General features: G+C 40.0%; 1 protein-coding gene across 6 annotated transcripts in view; it reads right to left on the bottom strand.

The window, feature by feature from the left end:
* The window catches only part of LOC101156117 (semaphorin-6D), a 170,307-nt gene that overhangs the window by 67,233 nt on the left and 79,340 nt on the right, over nt 1-23,734 (bottom strand). For all 6 annotated transcript variants that reach the window (XM_011485749.3, XM_023964656.1, XM_011485745.3 and 3 more), the window contains 3 exons: nt 8,445-8,647; nt 5,963-6,077; nt 3,942-3,999 (listed from right to left, as the gene is read on the bottom strand). In XM_011485749.3, the coding sequence (XP_011484051.1) occupies nt 3,942-3,999; nt 5,963-6,077; nt 8,445-8,586 (315 nt within the window). In that variant the 5' untranslated portion in view covers nt 8,587-8,647. The remainder of the gene's footprint in view (nt 1-3,941; nt 4,000-5,962; nt 6,078-8,444; nt 8,648-23,734) is intronic.

The following is a 23,734-nucleotide window of genomic DNA, read 5'->3' as shown; positions in this document are numbered from 1 at the left end:
AGCAGAAAAAGATGCATCCACTGGTTCACAAGCTTTTCCAGCACAAGGATTAATGTGCTCCAATTCAAAGACAACTCATTTACTAATGAGAATTTCCAATAGCTTCCTCTCACTACTGAGAATACTGGCAGGTCTGTTTCATCTCCGCTTTTGTTTGACATTTCACAGCACCATGTGAGCTCACCGGGATTTCACTCAGAGTCATGAAACTGGAAAAGTCTCCAAGCTTTAGCTCCCACATTTGGGTTTTAAAGTCTGCAGACCTTTTTCAGCTCCCTGTTCTGTCGGTCAGCCACAAAAAAATCAACACTTTCTGGAAACGGGTCTAATTCGATTCCTTAAAGGACTGCAGTCATTATCAATCTATGAGCGAGAGTTATCCTCGTACCCGAGTGAGTATAAACATAGCAATGCCCTGCATTGGTCTACATTTGTTCTATTTGCACACAGGCTTTCAATTAAGTAATGAATCTTTACTTTGTAGAAACCCAGTAGAAACTTTTAATGAGCATCTCCGTGAATTCTCAGGTGGGAGACCCAACCAGGAAAGTAAAAGATACAGAGGAAGATTTGCTTTTACCCTCAAGTGCTTTATACCTTACTGCAGGTAGACTTGCATTTATTTTGAAAGCAGCCTCCTCAAAGAAAACTTATGCAAAATGCTTCTTTCATCAAACCGGAGACAGAATCAGGAAGAGGAAGAAATAAAACAGTATCTTCAAAACACACTCGTCTGGAGAAAGTTTTTTTTCCCCTTCAGTCTTATGCTAGATGTATACTTTATCAGATAAACTCTTCAGGTGTTGTTTTACACTCAACCTACATTTTACCCCCAATTCTAATTATTTTATTTAAAAAAAAAAAAGAAACAAGCAAACTACCAAACAGAAGTTTCTAGTAATTCGGACTGTAAATGACCCCTAATAGATTTGAAGTAGATGTGAAGTTAAGCGTCTAGACATAAATATTTTGTTGTTAAGTTGAGTTTGACTAAACCAGAAATCTTCCACTTTTTAGATAAAAACTTGAAACTGGTGCAATAAAAATGGAACAAAGAATCCTTTAGCTTTTAGCGGAAAATGTTGAACTTTGGGAATAAACTAATTAAGGAAAAAAGCTATTAAAAAACAAAAAAAAAACCTTCACCTTTAGAAATGATTGAAAATTACAAACTGAATCAGTTAAAATTACTATTGATTGAATAATGCCAATTCCCGAGGGTTGCTTCTCTTCTACATTCGCCGTTCCTTGAGACGACTTTCATTGTGGATCTGCAATATAAACAACCTAGACCAAATTAAAACATCTTCAAAACAGCAATCCCTCCATATAACGCGGTGCACCTCTAACAGTCTTGCTGTTTAGCCGATTTTTAAGCGCAAGTTTTTCTGTTTGTTTTTTTAACAGCACATTGTGTTCTGCATCCTGATTGGTTGCTGTTCTTGGCAATCTCCTGCATGCCGTGTCTGCGTTCAGTTTGCCAAATCTTCCATCATGATCAGAACTTTCATTCTATAACACTGGACCCATTTTCACTGCAAAGGAATGAACTTAGAGAGTTTAAACGGAAGATAAAAGTGCAAAAATGTTGTCTTAGAAAAGTCTATAACGTGTGAAGTGAGGTGTTTGCTTGCTGTTTAAAATACATAGGGACTATTGTACCGTGGATATCATTTTCCCTTTATGACGTTCTGAAAATGTGATACACATAAGGAAATTTGAAATTTTCTCCCCTGTTCATAAATACCTTTGGAGTAATAAGGGTATATTCAAATTGTTTATTAGAAATGTTAGAATCGCATTAGAAGGTTTTTAGATTTTTGAATCTTTCTGCCCTGAGGCCTCAGGGGTAAAATAATAGAAGCCACTGATGTGTTAAGAGCTGTGCAGTTGTTATTATTCTGAACCTTTTTTATGGTTTCAGGACACAATCAATGCTTTCTCCTAAAATGAGGAAGAATTCACCTGATTTAGTCCCAAACTCCCACTAACACATTTGAACCCAAACAGATAATTGACGTGTTTTATGTGGCCGAAATCAGCAAATTAAATATTAATCTAGTGATAAGTCTTTTTTTTTTAAAGAAAGAACAGTAAACCTTTAAGCCTCATTTCACTGACCGGTACGTTCCAATACCGTATTTTGAGCATTTCCATTTTAAAATGGAGCCATGAAGCTGGAAATAACCGTACCACTTTTTGGACCCCATTTGTTGTAGGTCCATAGAAAAATGGAACGGACCGGCAAGGGTGGAGCCACTGTTGAAATCTGTTGATTGGCTGAAGGTCTATTAGAAAGAAAGTGGCTGTATTCCTCTTCACCGCCCACAATCTCCTCTCAATCAACATTAAATGTTTGGGATATAAAAGAAAAGGCAAAGCAGAAAAAATGAGCTGCTGGATGACCTCCACTGGTGTTGTTGCTAGTTTCAACCCGTATGTGCTGTGATAGTCCAACTTTGAGTGGAAGCACTCATCTAAATTGCCTTTGACCATTCTAGACCGTACTGTTCTCTAGAAACAAGGTTTTCGAGTTTTTGTTTGAAAATGTTTTTGTTTTCTTTTACCAGTTAAATGTTTAGTAAAATGAGTCACTTGTAAATGTAAAAATACAGAACATCGCCTGGATGAACTTCAAGAGAAAAAAAGATGTATAATCCAGTTACCTGTCTGCTATAATCCTCCATTACGATTAAAGATTAAAAATCTTTCCACAAATAGGAACAGTTTCAATATGTTTTTTTTTCCATCATTCTACCTCTTTCCATATAGCAACAGCACTTTGTTAAGACCTTCCTCACTTTAACAGGCATCAGCAGTACGGTTATAGGCATTGCCCTCACTTTATCTGGTTTACCAATAATTACTTATGACCACCCAGGTCTGGGAGATCAGTGAAGAGGAGAAGAAGAATGAATGCCTGGTGAGCAAAAATGAAGGTTGGGCATGGAGAAAGAGATCTGTGAAGAGGATGACACACCATTTTCTGGTGGTGGGACTTTGTCACACACTAATGATGGAGCTCAGATGGAGAGCAGGAAAGGGGGAGTAAGAAGCAGAACACAAGAGGGGCCTTTATCATTTTCCACTCTGGTCTTGCCGTCATACTGGAGGGTGGAGAGGTTTGAGTAAATGGAGAAGAAAATGAATCATGTCCCGATGTTCAATATTTAGGTTCTCATTCAAATTCAACACTGAAGTGCTTGGAAGTTCCCATTTCTTTGTGGCACATTCTACACACAAATCAATAGCTTAGATCTCTGTGACATGGAGGTACTGGCCTTATCAGGATGAATAACCATGTTCAGAGCTAATTTAAATACAAGCAAACAAAACTGTCGACGTTAGAGGGTTTTTATTTAGTAGCAATCGTGTTTGACAAATGAGACCCAGATAGAAGACAGCATGGCACTTCAAAAGCAACACGAGTGCCGCTCCACTTCATAAAAGGAAAGCGAAGGCTGGAAAGGGAAATAATGAGATACGAAACCTACAAGACTTTATCGGACAAACATAGCACCATTTGAAAAACGAGACAGAAGTACAAAATACAGAGCTCGCATTAAAGGGACAAAGTGTATACTTGTATAGCCCCCCCCAACCTGATTCCAATAACTAAACCACATGATAACGTCAAATAAAATACATTGTACAACCAATTTAATGACTTCAAATGGCAAGTAAGGCTGAGTTGAGATGTGTGATTGCAAGTTTCAGAGTGAGAATGTACTGCTGGGTTCTTGAAAATTGAAAATCAACAGGCCACTGTCTTCTGTCAGAATGCAAATGTACGCCTTTCACACGTCAGTATTGCCCCAAATTCATGCATCAGTGTCTCTTATGTTCGATCAAAACCTAACATGTAGAAAACACTCTTCCCTCTGAATAGAAACAAGACAGAAGAGGGTTTCAATCAAACATGCAGGCAGACGTTTTCCTACCTGCTGTGGGATTATCTGCTCCGATGAAGAAGCCAGATTGATTGCGAACACGTGATCCCTGCAAGAGGAGGAGAGTTAGGAGATCTCCACATGCTTTCATTTAGCCTGGATGCTTATTTGAATGCGACTTTCATATGATCTAACAATTCCCACCCATTAAACAAGAAAAGAATCCTTCATTTCAATCAATGGGATTGATCTCAGCTGTTCAACAACACAGGCGAGGTGGTGGATTAACTACGTTTATTGGCTTTTTGGCTTAGAGACCTAAAAGCTGGAGAAACTTTTTTAAACAGAACCCATACGAGTCAATCTGTGAAGTGAAGCATGCGCTCTGCTGCACCCACCATTGAAAAATGTGTAGTCAATTCTCCAACATCAAGTCCCTGTGAACCTTTTTGATTGATGTTCCTAACAGTTGGAGGGCTGCTGCTCTGCTTTCTAGGTCAGAATCAAAACGGAAGCAGAACTGCATTTGTATGAAGACTGTAACCAGAGCAACTAATGGTTTTAAGTTAATTAGGCAAAGACCACTTTTAAAAGCTGATTTATCTTTTCAATTTAAATTTGAGAGCAGTTTAGTGTACAGTTGTTACAGACTACTAAGAGTTTAACTGAAATATTCACCAAGAGACTAACATTTGAAGGTAAATACCAAACATTACCTGAAGCCATGTCTGTCAACAACTTACTCAGATGCTTAATGGTCCAACACGACAAATCATGTAATGTGGAGTAAAGTACTGAGTCAGTTTAAACAACCGTCAGGCTCACCTGGCTTTAATGAAGCCATATCATGCCAACATTTAACAGTGGAGCTTCAAACTGGCATCACTATGGATTTACAGAAAAAAGTGAGTCACATGACCTGAAGGCCATGTCACACAGCCACTACGTACACTTTGCACATTTTCCACGTATGAATTTTCGGTCTTTTCTGTTGTATGCATGATATATGTAATTCATAATAGTTTCTGAGGTGCCCATCAAGTGTTTCGGCTGACGGGTGTGAGTTCAGTTTTGAGCTATTCAAAATTTTTGGTTGGTTGACAATTACACAGTTTACGCACATTTTACCTAGTTTATATGTAATTACTATGGAAATATTAAACGTGTGCGTGATTTTTGCAGAATGCAAGGAATATAAGGAATCTGGAAAACTTCACCTGCACTGTTCAGTACTCAGGTATTTTTCTCTGAGTACCACTGGTGGAAGTTTTGGTTAAAGATGTCATGGATCCATGATTGGGTGAATCGGATTGTTCAAAATGACCCAATATTGACTAGGAATCTTATCATGAACCACAAATTATGATTCAAATCGTATTGTTAATATAATCAATTGTTATACCCTTAATTAAAAGACAATTTTCAACAAAATTAACAAGGTTTTGCAAGTCACCAAAAAAGGACAGCAGAAATAAATATTCTTTTCGCCCAAAAAATAATGATTAGTCTGGAACTTTAAAATAAAGTAGTTATCAAGAGTGAGTAGTGAACAGAAAGCTCAAATAGCTCTAGAAGACCAGACCGTCTTGTTCTGCACATTCTGACACATTTCAGAAGATCATATTTTACTTGTCAGTCACTTTGGGTTTTGTGTTATTTTACCTGTCATCAAATGCAGATTAAAAAAAAAAACAATCATCACCCTTTTCAGAATTCAGTGGTCTGATCTCATGTACCAATGCAAGAAAGAATATACTTATGCTTAGGATTTGATGACAAATCCACAGGAAGACATTAAAGGTCAATATAAGTCCATCATTTTGTGTTGTATTCTACATGTTTATCCCTGTAACACCTGAGATTTCACCACAACTCGATTTACGATGATTATGCAAGCACTTCGCTAATGTCACGCGCTGCTTTTCTCCGCTTCAGAATCCGCTGGAATTACGTTAATTGTGTCAACGATTGAAGAGTTACGGTGGTCGAAAGTTAACTGGAGCTAAAGCTCAAGAGTATTAAAGGATTAAAGAAATAACGGGGTATAGATGACACTGGAATGGTGTACTCACCGAGCAGCGATGTACAGCATGTGGTTGATCCTCAGCATCCTCTGGAAGTCCAGGCCCAGGCGAGCCGTGTTGTTGTCCGACATGAGACCCCGGAAGCTGGGATACAGGTACGAGGCTGAGTGGGTCCAAAGAAAGAAGGAAGCTCTTTAACATCAAAATAAAACCCAACCACTTTGTTGGTCATGCGTTTGAACCAAATGCACATTCCTCATTGGTTTCTACAAAACAGTCCTGAGATTAAACGGTACATGACCTACCAGAGTCTCAGCTTCAAATTAAACACTGTTTAACCACAATTTCATTAAGAAATTAAAGGTAACATTTTCAAAGATCCAACATTAACATATCTTTTTTTCACTTTTCAAACATCCTGTGCAGTTAATTTGTACTTTTTTATACTTCTATTCTAAGCAAACAAAAGGACCTGTAAAGTACAGCCCTTCAGCATCCCATCTGACCAGCACAGCTGCTGAATTAGCAGCCCCCCCACTAGTAATTCACCACAATCTGAAATTAGGCCTTCCTACAGGGAAAAGTGTGCCCCCTTAACCACCCCTCTCAAATCGACTGTTTAATGATTTAGACGCCTAATGTCTGGATGAGTGCTGGACCTTGCTGCTGTGGTGAAAGGACTCCCTCAGGCTCTCCAGCCTGCCCTGCTACCCTGCCCCTGGCAAATGAGGACGTCTAATTACTCCTCAGCTACTTCTCCCCTTTGTGATTCAGAGGCAGCTTGATCACAGCTTGAAGCCAGAAGATATCTAGGCGATTTTTTTTATACCTCGAAAAAAGTTAGGTGACATTTTTGATGCAAGTCTCAGTTCTCTCCTGTAAACTCTGAGTTCAAGCAGTCTGATCAGAATGATACCAAACAGAAACACCTGAAGTTCTGTTGAATTTGCTTCAGAACTCACTCTAATGGCCGTCATTATGTGTCAGACTTGCAGTACATTCACAGACACGCCGCTAACAGAATCAACTCCACCGCTGCCAGACCCAAGACTCACTTAGGTGTACTTTTATAGACTCAGTCCTCCTATATACACCAAGATTCATAATGGATATATGGAAGTGTTGTAAAGGACCCTGTGCCCCAGTTTGTCACCTGCTCCAGCCAGAGGTGACAAATTGCTCTCATTACACCTGGGACTCAGCTCCACATATAGCACTATTAGCACGGCTATTTCTGCTAATGGTTACGTTAGTCTCTTCCAGATAGATCAATTACAATGTTAGGGCCATGGTCTCAGCCTCCTCTTAAATCAATTATAGGTTTTTATAGTTAGTGACCGAGCCTCTTCTTTAGACCTCACCAGTGATGGGCTTGATCTGACGAGTCCAGTTGGTTTTCTTATAAGACTGTGCATCACAGATGTCTCCATTCTATTCAAGCCAGCTTTGCTCTGCACCAATGGTCCCGCCCACAACTCAGAGGTGAATTTCTTAACAACTCTTGCTGCTCTGCAGAAACTATGTCTTAGAAAGCAACACAGGTTCTTTGATTTTGGATAAAAACGGCATAATTATAATAAAATGCCTCTGGGAATACTTTTACAATAGATCATTAGATGATGGGACCTTACAAGGAATTCAAGAAGCAGTTAAGCGTTTGTATTAGTAATCAATCCATCAACTTCTGAGGGATCTGTTGAAACTTTCTGTTGAGCTTTGCTTTCAGCATTCCCAATCGGTATGACGCCCTTATATGGAGGAGCAACATGTGTTCATTCACCTAATAACTTGCCACGTCTTGCCTGAGCAGAGATAATGTTAGCCAAAGACAGGGAAGATTCAGTTTGATTATTCCTCCGTAATGTGGATCTGTAATCTGTGAATGCCAGCCTTTTAATGATGGCAGCGCCAAAACTATCACTCAATAAAACTCCTCTCAGAGTCTGAGCAGCTCTCATCAACGCTGCCACATGCACGTTGCCAGGTCGTTGAGTAAGGAAACTTTCCAGGCAAAAAAATGACCATCTGGCTTTGTCCACAGACACAGCGACAGGTTTGTTCCCCTCTGCCATTTGCAAAACGACTCTCCCCACAGTTAAAACCACTTGTCATTACATTGAAACTTCCTTGTCACATGGACTTGGATGTTATCGTAACTTCTCACAGCTTGCTTACCAACCGGAAATCTAAGAGGATTTTGTTTCAAACTAGAAATGACTTCAATGGATTAAGTAGCAGCAACATTTCAGTCAAAACACAAAAAGCTTCATGAATGGACAACAGATGAAATTTTACCAGAAAAACAAAATAGTATTTTAGTAATTTGTATTTAAATGACATTTAAGCCGTTCTTTTTGCTGATAATAATCAACACGGCAGCAATAAGTTCTTGGACTGCAAGTCCTACTTTGTGCTGAGACATTCAAAAATCCATGATTCAAATATAAAGCTCTTTGTGGCTGTCAGGCGGGTTTTACAGACATATTTGCCCCTCTGCTCATCAAACCAACACAGCAGGTATTGTTTGTACCTTCTCTGCCCACGGTGTGGATGGGTTCCAGGTCTTGGGGGAAAGGCATGACTCCTGAGGACAGCTGAGGTAAAACGGTGACCAAGGCGAGGGCCACGAAAGCCGGCAGGATTATTGGGGGCGATCCAGGCTTCTGCCTCATTTTGGCAGAAGGTAGGACCTCACCAGAGAAACATGGTCCGTAGCGGAATCGCCCAACCCACCTGAAATGAGACGAGGTCATTTTAACTGAGTACGGATGCACTGATCACATAAGCAATCATTCAGAGGAATTTCTTTCATTTCCTATGGAGGGCAGCCACTCAAACCAACATGTTTTACAAGTAGATAAAGAGAAAAATCTTTTAAAATGTCACAGAAGGTTAATCTTTTGGCCAGAGAACCTATGGTACGGCAGTTAAAAGCAAGTTTAAATGGCAAAATACATATGACTGAATCCCTTCTGTGATGAGGGTCACCCAGAAGCAGGACCAGCGAGAATGAGGAACACTAAATCCTCTGGAGGAAGGGAGGCAGAGATCACTTATGATATCTCCTTTTGCTCAGGAAGAGCAGGCAGCAGAGTGTGATCATGATGCAGGTGAAACAAGACAACCACACGGAGGGCAACAGTTCAAGCTCACACCTCTAATACAAGCCAGGATTCAGACTGCAGTCTGCTGAGAAACTCAGGCTCCACAGATTTAAAGAGTTCATTAGTGAAAACTTTTTTTTTTCCAAGTCAAACATTACATTTAAACAATTACAAAACAGTGCTAGCTTTAGAATTTTACCCTAAATAATTATGTAAATATGAAGATGTGTAATTATGACATAATTTCTGATCATATTGTCGATTTAGACACTGTAGATTGTGGATTTTTTTTATCATTACTTAGTAATTATGTCATAACTAGGAGGCACAAAATATGACATGGTGGATGGTTAATGAAAAACTCCACTTCAGCTACTTTCTATTCAGCACGCTTTTTTGACTTCCACAATATCACAGTTATTCTTTATTTAGATTAAGTGTCTTTATTAGTAATGTGCCTTTCATAAAGAATTTAAATGTAAAGTGTAAGATATTGTCAAGATGGTTTTAAAAAGCAGAATTGAAAAGTTTTCAAGAGTAAAAAAATACAAAAACAAAAAAGATTTTTGCAGCCAAAGAAAGCAACTTGAAAGTGAAGAATGGAATTCACTTGTAAAAACATTTAGTGGAGTTTAGAAAGTTTTCAAAAAAACACATTTTGTTCTCGTTTATGAGGAACAAAAATAGGCTTTTATAGTATCTGCTGTGAGGATGGAATGATTTAGATAAGTAAAAAGTGTTAGGCATGTCTAAACTCAAAACATTTAGGTTGGATTTTTTACTTGCGTACAAAAATAAAGTTAAGGTTTATAAATCAGAAGAAAAAATTCAGGTATCTCAATGCAAGTTGACTGAATGTCATGAAAGTTGCCAGATTGTTATGAATAACCATTTTTATCTCTCTGCTAATAATAAAACATGATAATGTTATAAACCTTTATGGAAAGATCTATACATCCATATCACCACCCAAATCTATTTTACACTGTTAAATAATATCTGAGAGTGGGTTTAAGTGGTTTTCTTTGCTTTTCTGCAGAGTAAACCCAATCCTCTAATTGGCTGACCGTTGTCAAAACAACATGGGATTTTAATGCGTGAGGAGGGAAGCAGCACATGATTTAGATGGTCAGTGTTAAAAACAAGCATTTCATTGTTTAGCTGCAGAGTCTCGTTGTCCATCTCCCAACTCATTTTAGAAAGTTCACCGGATCAACAAGTTCACTGCAGTCCCATGACGAATCACACAGCTCTTCCTCACTGGAACACGCTTGTTTTCCTCCAACATTCGCAAAAATCGGTGACTGCTGACATTCTCACCGACAGGATGATATAGAAAACTAAACACTATATTTATTGCTGTTTGTGAATATTGACTATAAACACTTTCTATAGGCTTTAAAACTATGTTTTTCTCCTTTTCTTCCAGTGTGTTCAAGTTTGCTCTCAACTTGTCTGACTGAGGAAACTTTGTTAATTAGATTTCCAATGGCTAACCACACAGACGGTGACACGGCCAGCCGAAATGGGGATCAAGGAGCCATGGGCAATAAATGAGTTAACATCTCCTTTAAGACACAGAAGTGGGCTCTGTAGGCCTATTTCAGAGGTGTTAGACAAGAGTTGATTCCAATGCAGCTACAACTCCACCTCCTTAAAGAGAAATCTGTAAACCTTCTGCGTTTGATAAGTCTTAGGCGCCTCCAAAGACAGCTGGATCTTTATTGTTTCATTTGAAATTAAATGTATTAGATATACAGTACAGACCAAAGGTTTGGACACACATTTTTATTCAAATGAACGAGAAGGTGTGTCAAAACTTTTGGTTGAATTTCGGTGCATCATTTTGATGCTTCAATGCTTGCGTTCTATTCAGTTTTTATGTATAATTCTGTCTTTCCAGGGATTGGCTTATAAGAACGGGTGAGACTGTGAGGTTGGGCGGACTTCAGTCAAAAGGGCAAAGGCGCAGAGAGTGACAATGTGGCTGTACTTCACAGCAAAAGATTTTCATTCAGTGACTCGATGGATAAGAGTGACATGTACAATGCCAGGATAAAAACACAGACATCGTGGCAATGAGTGACCATGTATACAGCAGTCCTTTGCTACATTGCGCTTCATCTTTCACAGGCAGTTTAAAATGTTTTTACAGAGCAATTTTACATGTTGTTGTTTTTGTCTAAAGCAGTGCACTCTGTTCTTCACCCTGATTGGCTGTAGACATTGTCAATCAATCTCCTATGTGCCACATCTCCTATACAGAAAGCATTCAGCTTGCCAGTGTTGCATAAATCTTTGATCGCAAGCAGATCTTTGTTTTTAATTCTATTATCCTGGACTTATTTTTCTATGAATGTTTGAACTTTGAGAGTTTAAACAACTGAGAAAAGTGTAAAAAAGGTTCATGGATGTCTGAGACAAGTGTATAAATGGGAAGTGAGGAGTTTTACAACCAAAAATATCTGTAAGCCCACTTTTAAGATTCCACATGTCGCGGGTTTTCTTTAGAATGTAACCCCGCGATAAACGAGGGAACACTGTTTTCAGCGTGTGTGAAGACAGAGATGCAGCGCTGCAGTGAAGACTGTTAAAATGAATCATTGACATGTTCAAGCTCTCTCCTTTACCCTGTGGCGTTCCTCGGTCAGCCTTAAATGATTTTTAAAAAACTTGGCATGTTAGTATTGTACACTACTTTATGAATAAGTTGTTTGTATTCAATTCCAGAAAGTTTAGGCCTCTAGTGGTATCTCCTGACATCTAAGGAGACTCAGAGCATTAACCCTTGACCTGTGAAAGACTTTTAAATTTTTCTGCTAAATGCAAACATGTCAGACAAAGAAGCTGGGGATTTGGGGCATTGCAGAGGTCCAGCAGTGACAAAAACAAGGTACCTCCGGGGAGTCACTGTGGCAACACTTAAAAGTCCATTAGCATCCCTGGTCCAGAAGGAGGGAGGGCTGGCTGGCTTCTTGCATTTTTGCCAGAGTAGAAAAATCAATGGTCCCTACAGTCCTTCACTTCTAGCATTGGTTTGTCAGCAGCTTGGTGTCAGTATAATGTAGTCCACTCTTCCAGTCTGCATTGTACTGTATAGAAGCGAGGAGCCAAAATGACATCTAGGCTAAGATGTGTCTGTCAGGAGAGGTTGGGACCCTCTTTGCCATCATGCCACACAGCTCGGTCCCTGAGGAGGGATGCTTTAACCTCGGCTCCAAGAGTTCAGACAAGTGACAGGCTGTCCCGTTGAAGGGGGCCGCTGGCTGTCACTCCGTGTCAGACAACTCCACTCCGTCCTAATTGCAGAATTCCCAGATTACAGCATGGGTATACTGATAGGTCTTTAGGGAAGTGAAATCAAAGCAGAAGGAAGCTGACAGGAACATACAGATACTTATGAAAGCACATTAACAATGTTATGAAATCTACACCATCCAATGAGAGAGTGAGAATCCTGATTGATGACTCGCTGAGGTTTAAAGATCAATAAAGACGAGGTTGTGTCGTGAGTTCAGCTGCAATGTAAACGTGTAATGCTGTCAGAGAAAAGCAGAACCGTCTTAATTGAGGTCTGAATTCAGAAGTGCTCATCTCAAGCCTGACTTCAGAAGATCCCTGCAGGCTTCAGATACGGAGACAGTTTTTCAGATCGATCAGCAAATCGCTGCAGGCACCATCCATCGTCTTCTTGTCTTTTTGCAACTGGAGAGGTAAAACCCAAAGGGCCAAAAGTGGAAGAGAGATCAGGCTTACATCAGTGAAACCCTCTTCATTTGTCACTACCCTGTTAATTATTTACATTAATCTTCAAAGAGGTCCATAAGCCATGCAACCCTTCTGTGCTCCCTGTCAGTCAGGAGACAACTTCCATCTTCTGGGGTCCTGGTGGCATTTAAATAAGCCTTAATTCAGAGTAACCTAATGAACCACTCTGTTTTAAATATGCTGCTTGGCATTCCAGTGAACCCCTCTCCTTTTATTCTCCATTTCCTATTCACATGTAAAGAAAGCATCAACTAAACTTCCAATTTCTCTGTCATCAATAATGCAGAATGATATTTGGAAACCCTTCCTGAAGCGTTTTATTGACAGAGGCACAGTCGTTTCCTCACAGGTGCAATAAGTGGAACCTTCTGAGGCTGCCGATCCCAACTGTACTTCAAAACAAGAGGAAAATGCTTTTATTCTTTGTGTGCCGTTTTTTTATTCTAGCATTGTAGCCAAAAATAACTAAAGGAATTATGGTAACTACAATTTTTTCTAGAACCTTATGAGTTGGCTTTTAGTTTTCTTGTTATTGAGAAGTATAACTAAAATACTTACAATACAAGGTTCAACCCCTAAAAACAATCATTGTTTCAAACTATGTCTTTTTCAGTTAGCATTTATTCATTAAAATGTGACCAGGGGTGGGCAGACTATGACCCGGGGCCATGCGGCCTGTTTAACTATTTAAACTAGCCCCCCAAACTAGAAGAAATGATGTTGCTAATCCTAATTCTTGTTATATGTTCCTGTATTTCAGGTGTCTTCCCATAGATGGTGCAGCACACTATAGAAACATTGACCTTTGTTTAGACCCTTAAAAAATATTCTGTATTTATGTAGTATTGGAAAATTTGTTGTTTTCCTGACATTAATGTTTGTTTTATGAGCCGAACAGGCATTTTTCCAATCCTTCTAACAGCAAATGAACACAGCATTTCTCTGAGTTTAGAAATTTAATATGCCGCCCCACCCCCGGTTACTACGTAGGAATCTTTCAGCATTCCACCCTATGAGAAAAATATCAATTTAATTCCCAATCGGAACTGGTGATTTTTTTGGGTTGTTGATTAATTAATGGATTTTATTTTTCAAACGGTCACTATTATTTTGAAAAACCAGTTACTGCTTTTACCCAGTTAATGATGTCTTCTCCAGATAAACCGCAAGACAACAGAGCTGAGAGGGGATCAAAGGAAGATGAGTACCTGTGTAGATTCTTCCACCACCTTTATTCCTTGTTAGTAGAAGTAATCACATAGCCGTCACAAAGGAGATCCATTGTTGTCACATTAACTTCAACAAGACTACAAGGACAAGTCTGGGATGGAGAGCTGGAGTGTGAATGTAGGGCAAAAGAACATTTGCTGAATTTAATTTAAGGGAGAACAAAAGCAGCGAACCCTGCTTTTATATATGAATGATTTTTGCAATCTGAGTGGTCGATGCTGATGAAAGGAAATATAAATCAAGGCTAAGAGTGAAGCTTCTTGGTGAGAGTGCCTCACGGAGATAATGGCATCATCATGCCTGTGTGGTCCGCTGTTACCGAGAAGATTAAACACTTTATCATTGTCTTTGGGACAAACAGTCTGCACGCCGAGCATGCATCCAATTAGGAGATGCCTTTTCTACTCAAACCAGACATTCACTCGTCAGCTCCATCGCACACTGGAAGGCCTAAGAGGACGTGAAAAGAGAAGGCACTCCTATCAGAGCGGTGCTTCCTTACAGGGCAGTAGCCCAAGGTGGGTCCTGACCTCACTTTTACAGCCGCTGTCTCTCACTGATGATATCATGAGAACGAATACTGAAAGACCCAGCAGCTTTCAAGCTCACTTTATCTCATTTTATGGCTGCAATAATTCTGTCTTTCTGAAGAAAAAGTCAGTGGCTATGGGTAAGCATACGTCAAAGAGCAGCGAAGCTCCCAGCACCTCATCAAAGCCTGCAGCTTGTCATGGAACATGTCAAGAGTGAGGCAGGAGCAGGGCATCAGACAGAGAAATGGGCCATGAACAGTGACAGTAGAAAGACAGAAATCCCAATGAGGAGGATGAGGAGGAGGAAGATGGGGACGACAGTGTCTCACAGCTCACTGGTCTGGAATCACAAAGACAATCCATTCCACCACTCAGATGCAGCCTGATGGTTCTTGCTGCAGAACAAATTGCTAGCATTGGTAAAGTACTCCAACAATCAGCAACATTTGACAAATTCTGGAGTGAAATAAAAATTAATTAATTTAAACATCCGTAAAATCTGATTGCTCATAGAAGTGGACAACAAGGCAATGACATTTAGCATAATATCATCACACGTTAGTGAGCTGAGGTGGGACAGTAAACAAGAGAGTAAATATCAAATCCAGAGGGGTATAAGGAAAAGTGTCCTAGTCCATCAGACAAATCATTTCCATTTTTAGACATCTGTTTAAAATGCCCGCAGAATGCCTTCCAGTGGAGCCGTTTCTGACAAGTGCCTCTGGGAAGAGGCCTCAGGCAAAACTACGAATCCTTTAAAAGAAATTTCTTGGATGGCTGAGGAATGCCTGGAGGTCACTGCAGAGCTGCTTGGGAAGGAGGCTGGGAAAATGGGAGTGTAGGGATCTGGGCTCGAAATGTTGACTCACGCCTTAGCCACAACTGCCCTTATGGGGGGATATGGGCTGTCTGCAAGCAAAGAATGGGCAAACCTGTATTGGGCATTTAGGTGGCGCCACATGAAATATTAAGATCCTTGGGTGCTCCATGAGCCCGGAGAGCAAAAATGTTCATTCACATTTCTTTCTGTGGGCGATATTTTCTTATTTTGTGCCAGCTTGTGCAGTAAACAGTGGGTGTATTGTGCAGGAGGGCCTATCAGTGCTGTTCAAGGTGTGTGCCCTTTGCACACAGCTTAATTAGGAAATTAGACAATCAAAGCATGGTCCGCATTTGCTTACCTCACAACAAAAAAAGTGTGGCTTTAGGGCACCATACAACAGCATCACCCGTACATTACAAGTGCGTGTAAAAAAGTGTGTAGTACATTACACACAAAAGGTACAGTACATTATCCTTACAGATACTTCATAAGCCTCACTGGTTAGCTTTATGAGTACTTCACAATACATTTAACATAGACAGGCCAGTTGTATACAGCCCATTTTTACGACACCTGCACTCCCCTTATGACCCTCTATGGGCCAGGACAACACAAATGCCCACAGCACCTGTACAAGTACAGCTACATGCGACTAGAGCCTAGAAATCCAATTCCAGAAAAGTGGTACATTAGATCAGATTGAAGATATGAGTAGATGAGTTATTTTTATGTTTTAAAAGAACAGCACCAAATGGTGCTATAAAAGAAAAAAAAGAGAACAGGGTGAAATCCCAAGTTTGTAATTTGTTTCACTTGGTTGCTCATATGAAAGTGGGAATTATAAATGAAATATCCGCTACTTTGCTGGATTAAATGGTTTGAACACAATGAAACCGTTCCAGTTTAAATATAGCATCACTTTACCATTTCTGTGCAGCTTCGTCTCAGATGGGAAAACATAAAGAACCATTTGTGTTAATGACCCCCCCCCTTGTGCTTTCTTTTCAAAAACTGCGTAGCAACAGAAAGTCAGCTTTACTTTTACAAAAAAAAAGTGAGATGTTTGTACTCTATGTTAATCAGAGATGTCAGCTGATTAAATATATTTCATCATGACAAAAACAATAACATACTTATGATCTGAAAAAGTAACCATGTTTCTCGTGAGCATTGAACCTAAAAAAAATCCTATTTTTTTACAGTCTCAGCCTGCTGGGTTGACTCGGTAAAAGATGGCCGGATGACCCTGCTGAATTAGACGCACTGACAATTAATCAGATGCACTTGCCAATCTGACAGATTGGATCCGATTCAGTCGCCGAGGCGGCGTTGGAAGCATCGATCTCTGTCATCCTCTGTTTTTCTCAGCTCAATCACAGCATCAGTGGATTATCTTTCTGCATGCGCCCAACGTGTCTGAATGGGATGCTGCAGCATGACTGCGATCTCACAACTGATAATGTTGCCTTTCTAGAACTTAAGAAGGATAAGTCCTTATCTCTGGTGAAAAGCCCAACAGTCATTAGAGGCTGCCCAGCCTCTCTGGACATCGATGGGCTCCAAACACCCTTCAAGCCGTCCTTTTCCAGCACAGAAATCAATACAATTGGCATGGATTAAAGAGGTCATTACCTGCTTACTCTCAACACTGCTAACCACTATAAAGAGAAAAGACCTTTGGAGACAAAAGATATTCGGAACTCATACATTTTATAACTGTATCTTGTTCAAGTGCACGTATTAAGGAATTCCCCAAACATTAAAATCACTAAAAAGGGTTAAAAGAAAATTCTCAGCAGCTTCTCTTTTCTATGTCTAAGCTGCTTGAAGCTACGCTTACAACAGCAACCCACCTTCAAGCTACAGCTTAAGATGAAAATTCTATGTAAATGCGCATACATGCACATTTCGGGCTTCCGCGTTTAAAACTCTGGTGTTCATGAATAGCTAAGCAAGTTTCTACTCTTTTCAGGCTATACGTATATTATACCTGGCAATTAAATGCGCGTTGCAAGTTAAACCAGGTCGATCTTTCGCCAATCAGGGACTAGGATTTGGTAATGGCATAGGGATTACGTCCCTTTTAATTAATGGAAGTGCCAACTGTTTGAAAATTGATCATGGTGGAGGAATTAATAATTGTGGTTTGTGCCCGGCCAGAATTTAAATACCAAGTCCTTCATATATCGGAATCTGTAAAAGAAAATGCCTGGAACAAGATTCTCGAGATTTGCACCACTTTGACATTTTGCACCAACTGTAGGTGGCAGATATGCAACACTATGGGTTATACTCATGTTCAAAAATACATGTTTAGCTCATTCTTGCTCAATGCATTCGTAGCTTGAGTCAAAACTACCCTTACAGGTACATAGGGCTAACCTGTACGGGGCAAACAGGAGGCCAGCACGATTAGACAATTTTCTTAGACCCCTTGGTGATCCCATAAAGCCAAAATGTTGATGCATATCTTCTTTTTCTACAGGCATGCTGCGAGTGACAGGTTGTATTTAACTTTTCTGCAACACGCAAGAATAAATTAAATACAGGTGTGTTGTATGAATCTTCAGCACAATAAACTAATTACTGTACATAGTAATGCTCAAGCTCCTTAGGAGCTGCTTGTGAGCGGCCTGGCCTAATGTATACTGGCCAATAAACTTACCACACGCACAACAATGGTACGTTCTATTTTCATGATGCCCCTTACGGTGGCTGTACAAGCTTCAAGAGAACTGCAAGACACACCTGTGCTCCCGTTAAGATGTGCCTTGAACCAGCCACTCCTCTCAATGACCTTACAGCAACCCGAAAACCCACAACACCCATACGGGTCAACCCCTCTGCTTAAGAGCATCATGCGACTAAGGTTTCATGAGGACAGAAAAGGTAAAACATCATAGAAGGAAAAGACAAAGTAAGGTGGTCATTTTTACCAGATGACTCACCGGTGTCTCAGAGTCTCACCCACAACCTCCTCCTCCTGTCCTCCTCCTTCATTCGCCTGCGAGCTTTCACCAAACCCTTTAATAACAAAGTCGAGGGTACAAACGGGGGCATCTATAAAGAGGCCAGATAGTGGCACCAGCATGCTGTAGTCTTTAGAGTCTGGGGGGTGGTGTCATTAAGTGTGAGTGTGTGATAAATGCACTCTGCTTGTCGGATTTGAGATTCTCATTAGTCTGTGTTCAGGAGCAGACCCGGAGCCATTACTCTTGCAGCTGTCTTGACAACAAGCTGATTGTGTCTATGTACGAGAAAGAAAGAAAGAAAGAAAGTATGCTTCCATGGTAATTCTTGAATACAGAGAAGCACTTTAAATGATGCATTACAGCACTGGGAAGCCAAAGACAAAGGCCTTGGGCACTCACAACAAGTAGTTTTTCTCAATGTATGAATGGAAACTCATCTCAACTAAAATCATTTGTCACTGTTCATATTTTCATTATTTGACAGTTTTCTGTAACAATAAAAAAATTATATTAAACAAAAGAAAATTTTATGCTGACAAAGATCAATAAAATGTAAAGCAAGACGGGGAACAAATAAAACCTTTTCCGGTCAATATCTACTTAGAAAACTCATTTTCTATTGTCTTTTCATTAGTTACTTTATGTGTGTATATATATATATATATATATATATATATATAAAGTAACTAATAAAAATATATATTTCATGAAGTTTTTCAACGTTTTTCAGTTTAGGCCACTATGCTGCACATACAGCCATATCAAATTGGCCAAGAAAACAGACATTTGACAAAAACATCATGTTGAGTTTAAATTTTGATTCAGAAATGGGTTCTTTAGTGACACCCTGACCTGATGTAGAGGTTAAACTGGGCTGCATACATAAAGTAACTATAATTTTAATGAAGTAACTAACTAACGACTATAATTTTCATTATTTTTGGCTTTAAAAATGAGTAAACGTCAATGTCTGTGCCAGATAATGTGAAATGTGCATCGCAATATCTTATTAAGAGGGCGGCAGTGGGGCAGGGGTGGAGCGGTCGGCTTCAGGTTAGAAAATGCGCTGAAGTGGGCATCGAATCCCACATTGGTCCTGTAACCATCGGGTAAATAAATTTGTTTGCGAAATGTGTTTGCATAAAAACACTAAGACAAAACTCTGCTCTTTTTCTGCTCTTCTAGACTAAAGACATGTTCTGCATCCTCAGTTTTGACGTTTATTTGAGTTATTTGTCAAACTCACAGTTTAACTGCTGAAAATCTTTGGTAATCGTTTAGGCAACACATCTGCTCTTTTGTGTGTCCACCTTTTCTGCCAATGCATGAATCCTTAAACGACTACATATATTTTTAAATGACAGCTGTGATGTGTTTCTCATCACTTTACAATGCAGTTTATTGCAATAAATAATCCCAAAGTCTGTTTTCTTTGGAGATTGTCATATGTCAGCCACAAACTTGTAAAAAGTGAATAATTCTTGTTCTTTGCTGTCAGCGTGGTACGAGGATGGCACCTCCATGTATCAACACTGAACATTAACAAATAATCATTTGCTTAGTTTATAATGCCTAACATTTGTTCAATGGATCATTTTTACGTAAGAAAAAGATTTTAGAAAACCAGATGTTTCTTTTGTTCAAGCATCAGCCTTGCACATTTTCTTAGGACAATGCAAAACCAGTAATACCAGCATGGATTCATCAGAACAAAATCCAAAGGAGAAATTTACCAGCCTTCAATCTAGATCTTTCACACGGTATAAAACATTTGATCCATCATTAAATAAAAAAATTTCAAGAACAATTCCAGAAACTCCTAAAGTTAGTGCATTGACATATTTAAATGCTACACCACTTCCCTAACTCTTGAGACTTGTAGCAGACTTTATATTAGATAAAATAGATTTACTTTGTCTGCATTTTTTGTTATCTTTGTTTTGTTACAAATGAGCAACCCAGCTCTTCTGAAACTAAAACTTCCAGATAAACTAATGATGCAGTACAGCTCATGTGGAAACACATTTCTATGTGGCAAAAGCTGCAGATGGACCCAATGCTATATGACAGAAAGCACATTATCAGCTGGTACTGCTGTATGTGCCAGCGTGTCACGCCAGATATTCAAAAAAGCTCCCTTTGGATGCACAAAGAGGAAGACGGAGCAGTCATCAGCTTGCCAGCCATAGTGGATGAAACAATCGTCTGGTCCAGATCAATACTCTGACACCAGCCTCTCTGCGGCTCTGCTGTAAGAGCAGATCTGTCCTCGTAGTCTGCTCAGCCTGCAGACGGCTGCGCTTCTGGCTCTGCACTGCAGCGGATCACGGATCACAGGAAATGTGATCCCACCCAGGACGAGGGCTGACACTTTAATCTGTCACTGCTGATGGTTCGTCAAACGGCTCCTCAGGTTCATCAGCCGCCTGGCCATATTTACTCACTAAATAGATGACCTTTCATCAATCTTGAGAAATCTTCCACGCTGACCTTGATGGCAGTGTGCAGAGTATTTATCACCATGTAGCGGCCTCGGTGGGGCCGGCTCCACATTGATCTTTCATTAAAGCCGCTGTGCTGGGCGCGGACGCACCTGTGTGACAGCAGCACTTCAGCAGATTTTCTTGCTTCAAACTGAGACGCAGATGTTCAGAGAGCTTTTAATAATGTCACTTGAGGGAATTCCAGGGAGATATTACAGGAATGAAAGTGCAATGATCTAGTGGTTTGTGATATTTATTTATTTTGTTTAATTTCAGATTTTCCAAAACCATTTGTTGTCATTTATTTTATTTTTGAAAATTTTCATACAAACCTGTTGAATTGACAAAACTATTGTTAAAATCCCACTCCGGCCATCTTCTGATCTATTTTCAAAGCGTTCCCAGTGTTCTTTTAATTATAACTAAGCCGTTTTTAGCCAAAAATCCAAAAATATGTGTCGTTTTCTAGGACATATTTTCTGCAGATCTGCAGCAGTTCATCAGAAATTCCCCCTTTGAGTTGTAGGTGGGACTGTTAGAGTGACCCGCCTTTATGTCCCATCTTAACTTTGTTTACTCTCTATCCCACTAGCTTACAGGCCCTCAAACCCCCAAACCTAACATTACCAGTGCAACATAAATGGCAAGCAATATTGGAGCTATCCAGCCGTAGAGTTTTGAGCCAGATTCCAGCTCAGACGTGGAAAACAGAGACGTACATGGATCCATTTCGGATGGATGTACGTGGATGCATCGGAATGGAGCAGAACAGGGAGCTTGTGGCCTGCCGATTGTAGATTTTATGTAAAACCTGCAAGCCTTTTCAAACAGCATTTTTCTGCCTGCTCTGATTCACCAAAATTTGAATAAAGAAATACTCGGAAATGCAAATTTAAGCTTTGGTTTCTTTATACATGTCCACCATCATCAGAAAAATGTCACAAGAACCTGTTGAAAACACCATTTTTGAATCCAATGGGTCTTTAAAACACAAATAAATAACGCCATGAATGCACTGAGTTACACTCCAGCATCTCCAAAGCACAGCTTGAAAAAATGTTGGAGCTTGTACAATCTGTTCAGTGTAGACTTTCCTCTATTTTACAACAGGAATTCAAACTGCTGGTGTTTCCAAATGGGGCATCTCTGTGTAAAATGGATGAGACCATTCTCTTTAATCTCTGTGATTTCATTTTCTTAATTCCATCCAAGTGATTTAATACGGCAGATGTCTTCTCCCTGCGTTTAAGCCCTTCAGCCATATGCTACTGCTGCACAGACTCCGACACAAAGGGCTTTTAATCAGACTTCCATGATGGAGCACATTCTGTCATTAAAAACACAAAGCTTTGAGCCTTGCTTCTTGATCTTGTTGTATCCAAGTATTGTGTCTGAGAGAGCTCCATCTATTTCTGCTTTCCAAAATATAGAAAAGTCTGCTCAGCTCATCGCTGTGAGGCTTTCTGATCTTTTCTAGCTGGCAGAGATCCTGAAACAGCTCGCACAACACAATTACTTTCTGCTGGGATGAAGAACGCAGTCAGATGACTTAAATCACAGCAAACTTGTCTGCGTCTGTTGCACCCAAACCCGACGTCCTGCCAGTAATCCTGTAACATGAGGATCCCGCTCGAAACAAGAGATTAGAATCAAAAACTGGAGCCCACAGCGACTGTCTGATCTTCTGTCACACTCACCTTTAGCCTTTGCATTGATATTTAATCCAAGTCTTATATGCTATAAAGAACCCTTCAGTTGGGTTTAAAACAAATACAGCAAATCTTCTGCAGCAGATACTAATAGATTTACAAGCTGAAAAGCAGAGCTAGCTGTTTGAATCCAAGCCAACACTCCAGATTATTCGGTTTAAATGTGAGACGGAGTTACAAAACAGCACTTGAATGGCTAAACATGGACATTTTACCATAATTTCATTAATTGCAGACTGAAATTAAAACCAATTTTCACTGCATAAAGCATGAGCATATATCATGTTCAAGCCTTTGAGTTCGTCCCTGTGCTGATTTGAAATGTAACTTTTAACAGCTGGGATTTTCACATCCATACCCAGCCATCGTTTCCTCCACTCCTGGCCCGAAAACAGGCTCGACAGAAATGTGAGAGCCGAGCTCCAAACCCGCAGAGCCTGGCTGATGTCTTTGACACAGATGTTTAGTCAGAACAGTCTGAGTTGTTTGCTGACGCTTCAAAAGCAGCTTGTGTCCCTTTTAACAGAGAGATGATTTATTTAAACCCAGCTGCAGATTTGTTTTCTGTACTGTGAAGTGGAAGGGTTTTGTTTGTGAGCTGCAGTGCTGGTGGAAGGAAGCAGGGTCTGCACATTAGTAGAAAGGACCGCCGTCATAAACTGGCTTTCTCCTAACAGCGTGTTCTCTGTGCTCAAACATGCAGATGCTTTTGTGTGTTTCTGGCTTCAGCCCGGTTACATCGGGAGCCTAATGGAGTGTGGACGACCTATAAAACCCATAAAAACCCTCAACTAGCCTGAAGAAACCTCAAACCCCTTCAGCCTTTTAATTTGAGAATCGTTTTTGTGTAAATAAACTTGGATGTCAGTGAAAAGTTGCTTTAAAGCGCAAACTGGGAGTGTCTCTTTGGGTTCGGGAGCTGCTGTGTGAACAAAGCTGAGCTGGGTTTCAGTTTCTGTCAGAGGAAACTTGAGGTGCCTCCGTGTTGTGTGCTTCGTGGAACAGCATTTCAAATGGTGATCAATAACAAAGATGGTTGGGGTGGGCATACAAAAGAACTTTGCTCTCAGCTTTTCTGATGCCTGCTGGGGAGCTAAGAATACATCACTTCTGCTGATCAATATCCATCAATAAGAGCCGGCAATTTCTCTGAATATTAAACAACCGTGGGAAAGATATCCCGTCACGTTCCATGTGA

Source organism: Oryzias latipes, chromosome 16 (genome assembly GCF_002234675.1).
Source record: "Oryzias latipes chromosome 16, ASM223467v1".
Lineage (NCBI taxonomy): Eukaryota > Metazoa > Chordata > Actinopteri > Beloniformes > Adrianichthyidae > Oryzias > Oryzias latipes.
Note: the sequence above shows the minus strand (reverse complement) of the source record. Positions and strands in the feature narration are given on the sequence as shown.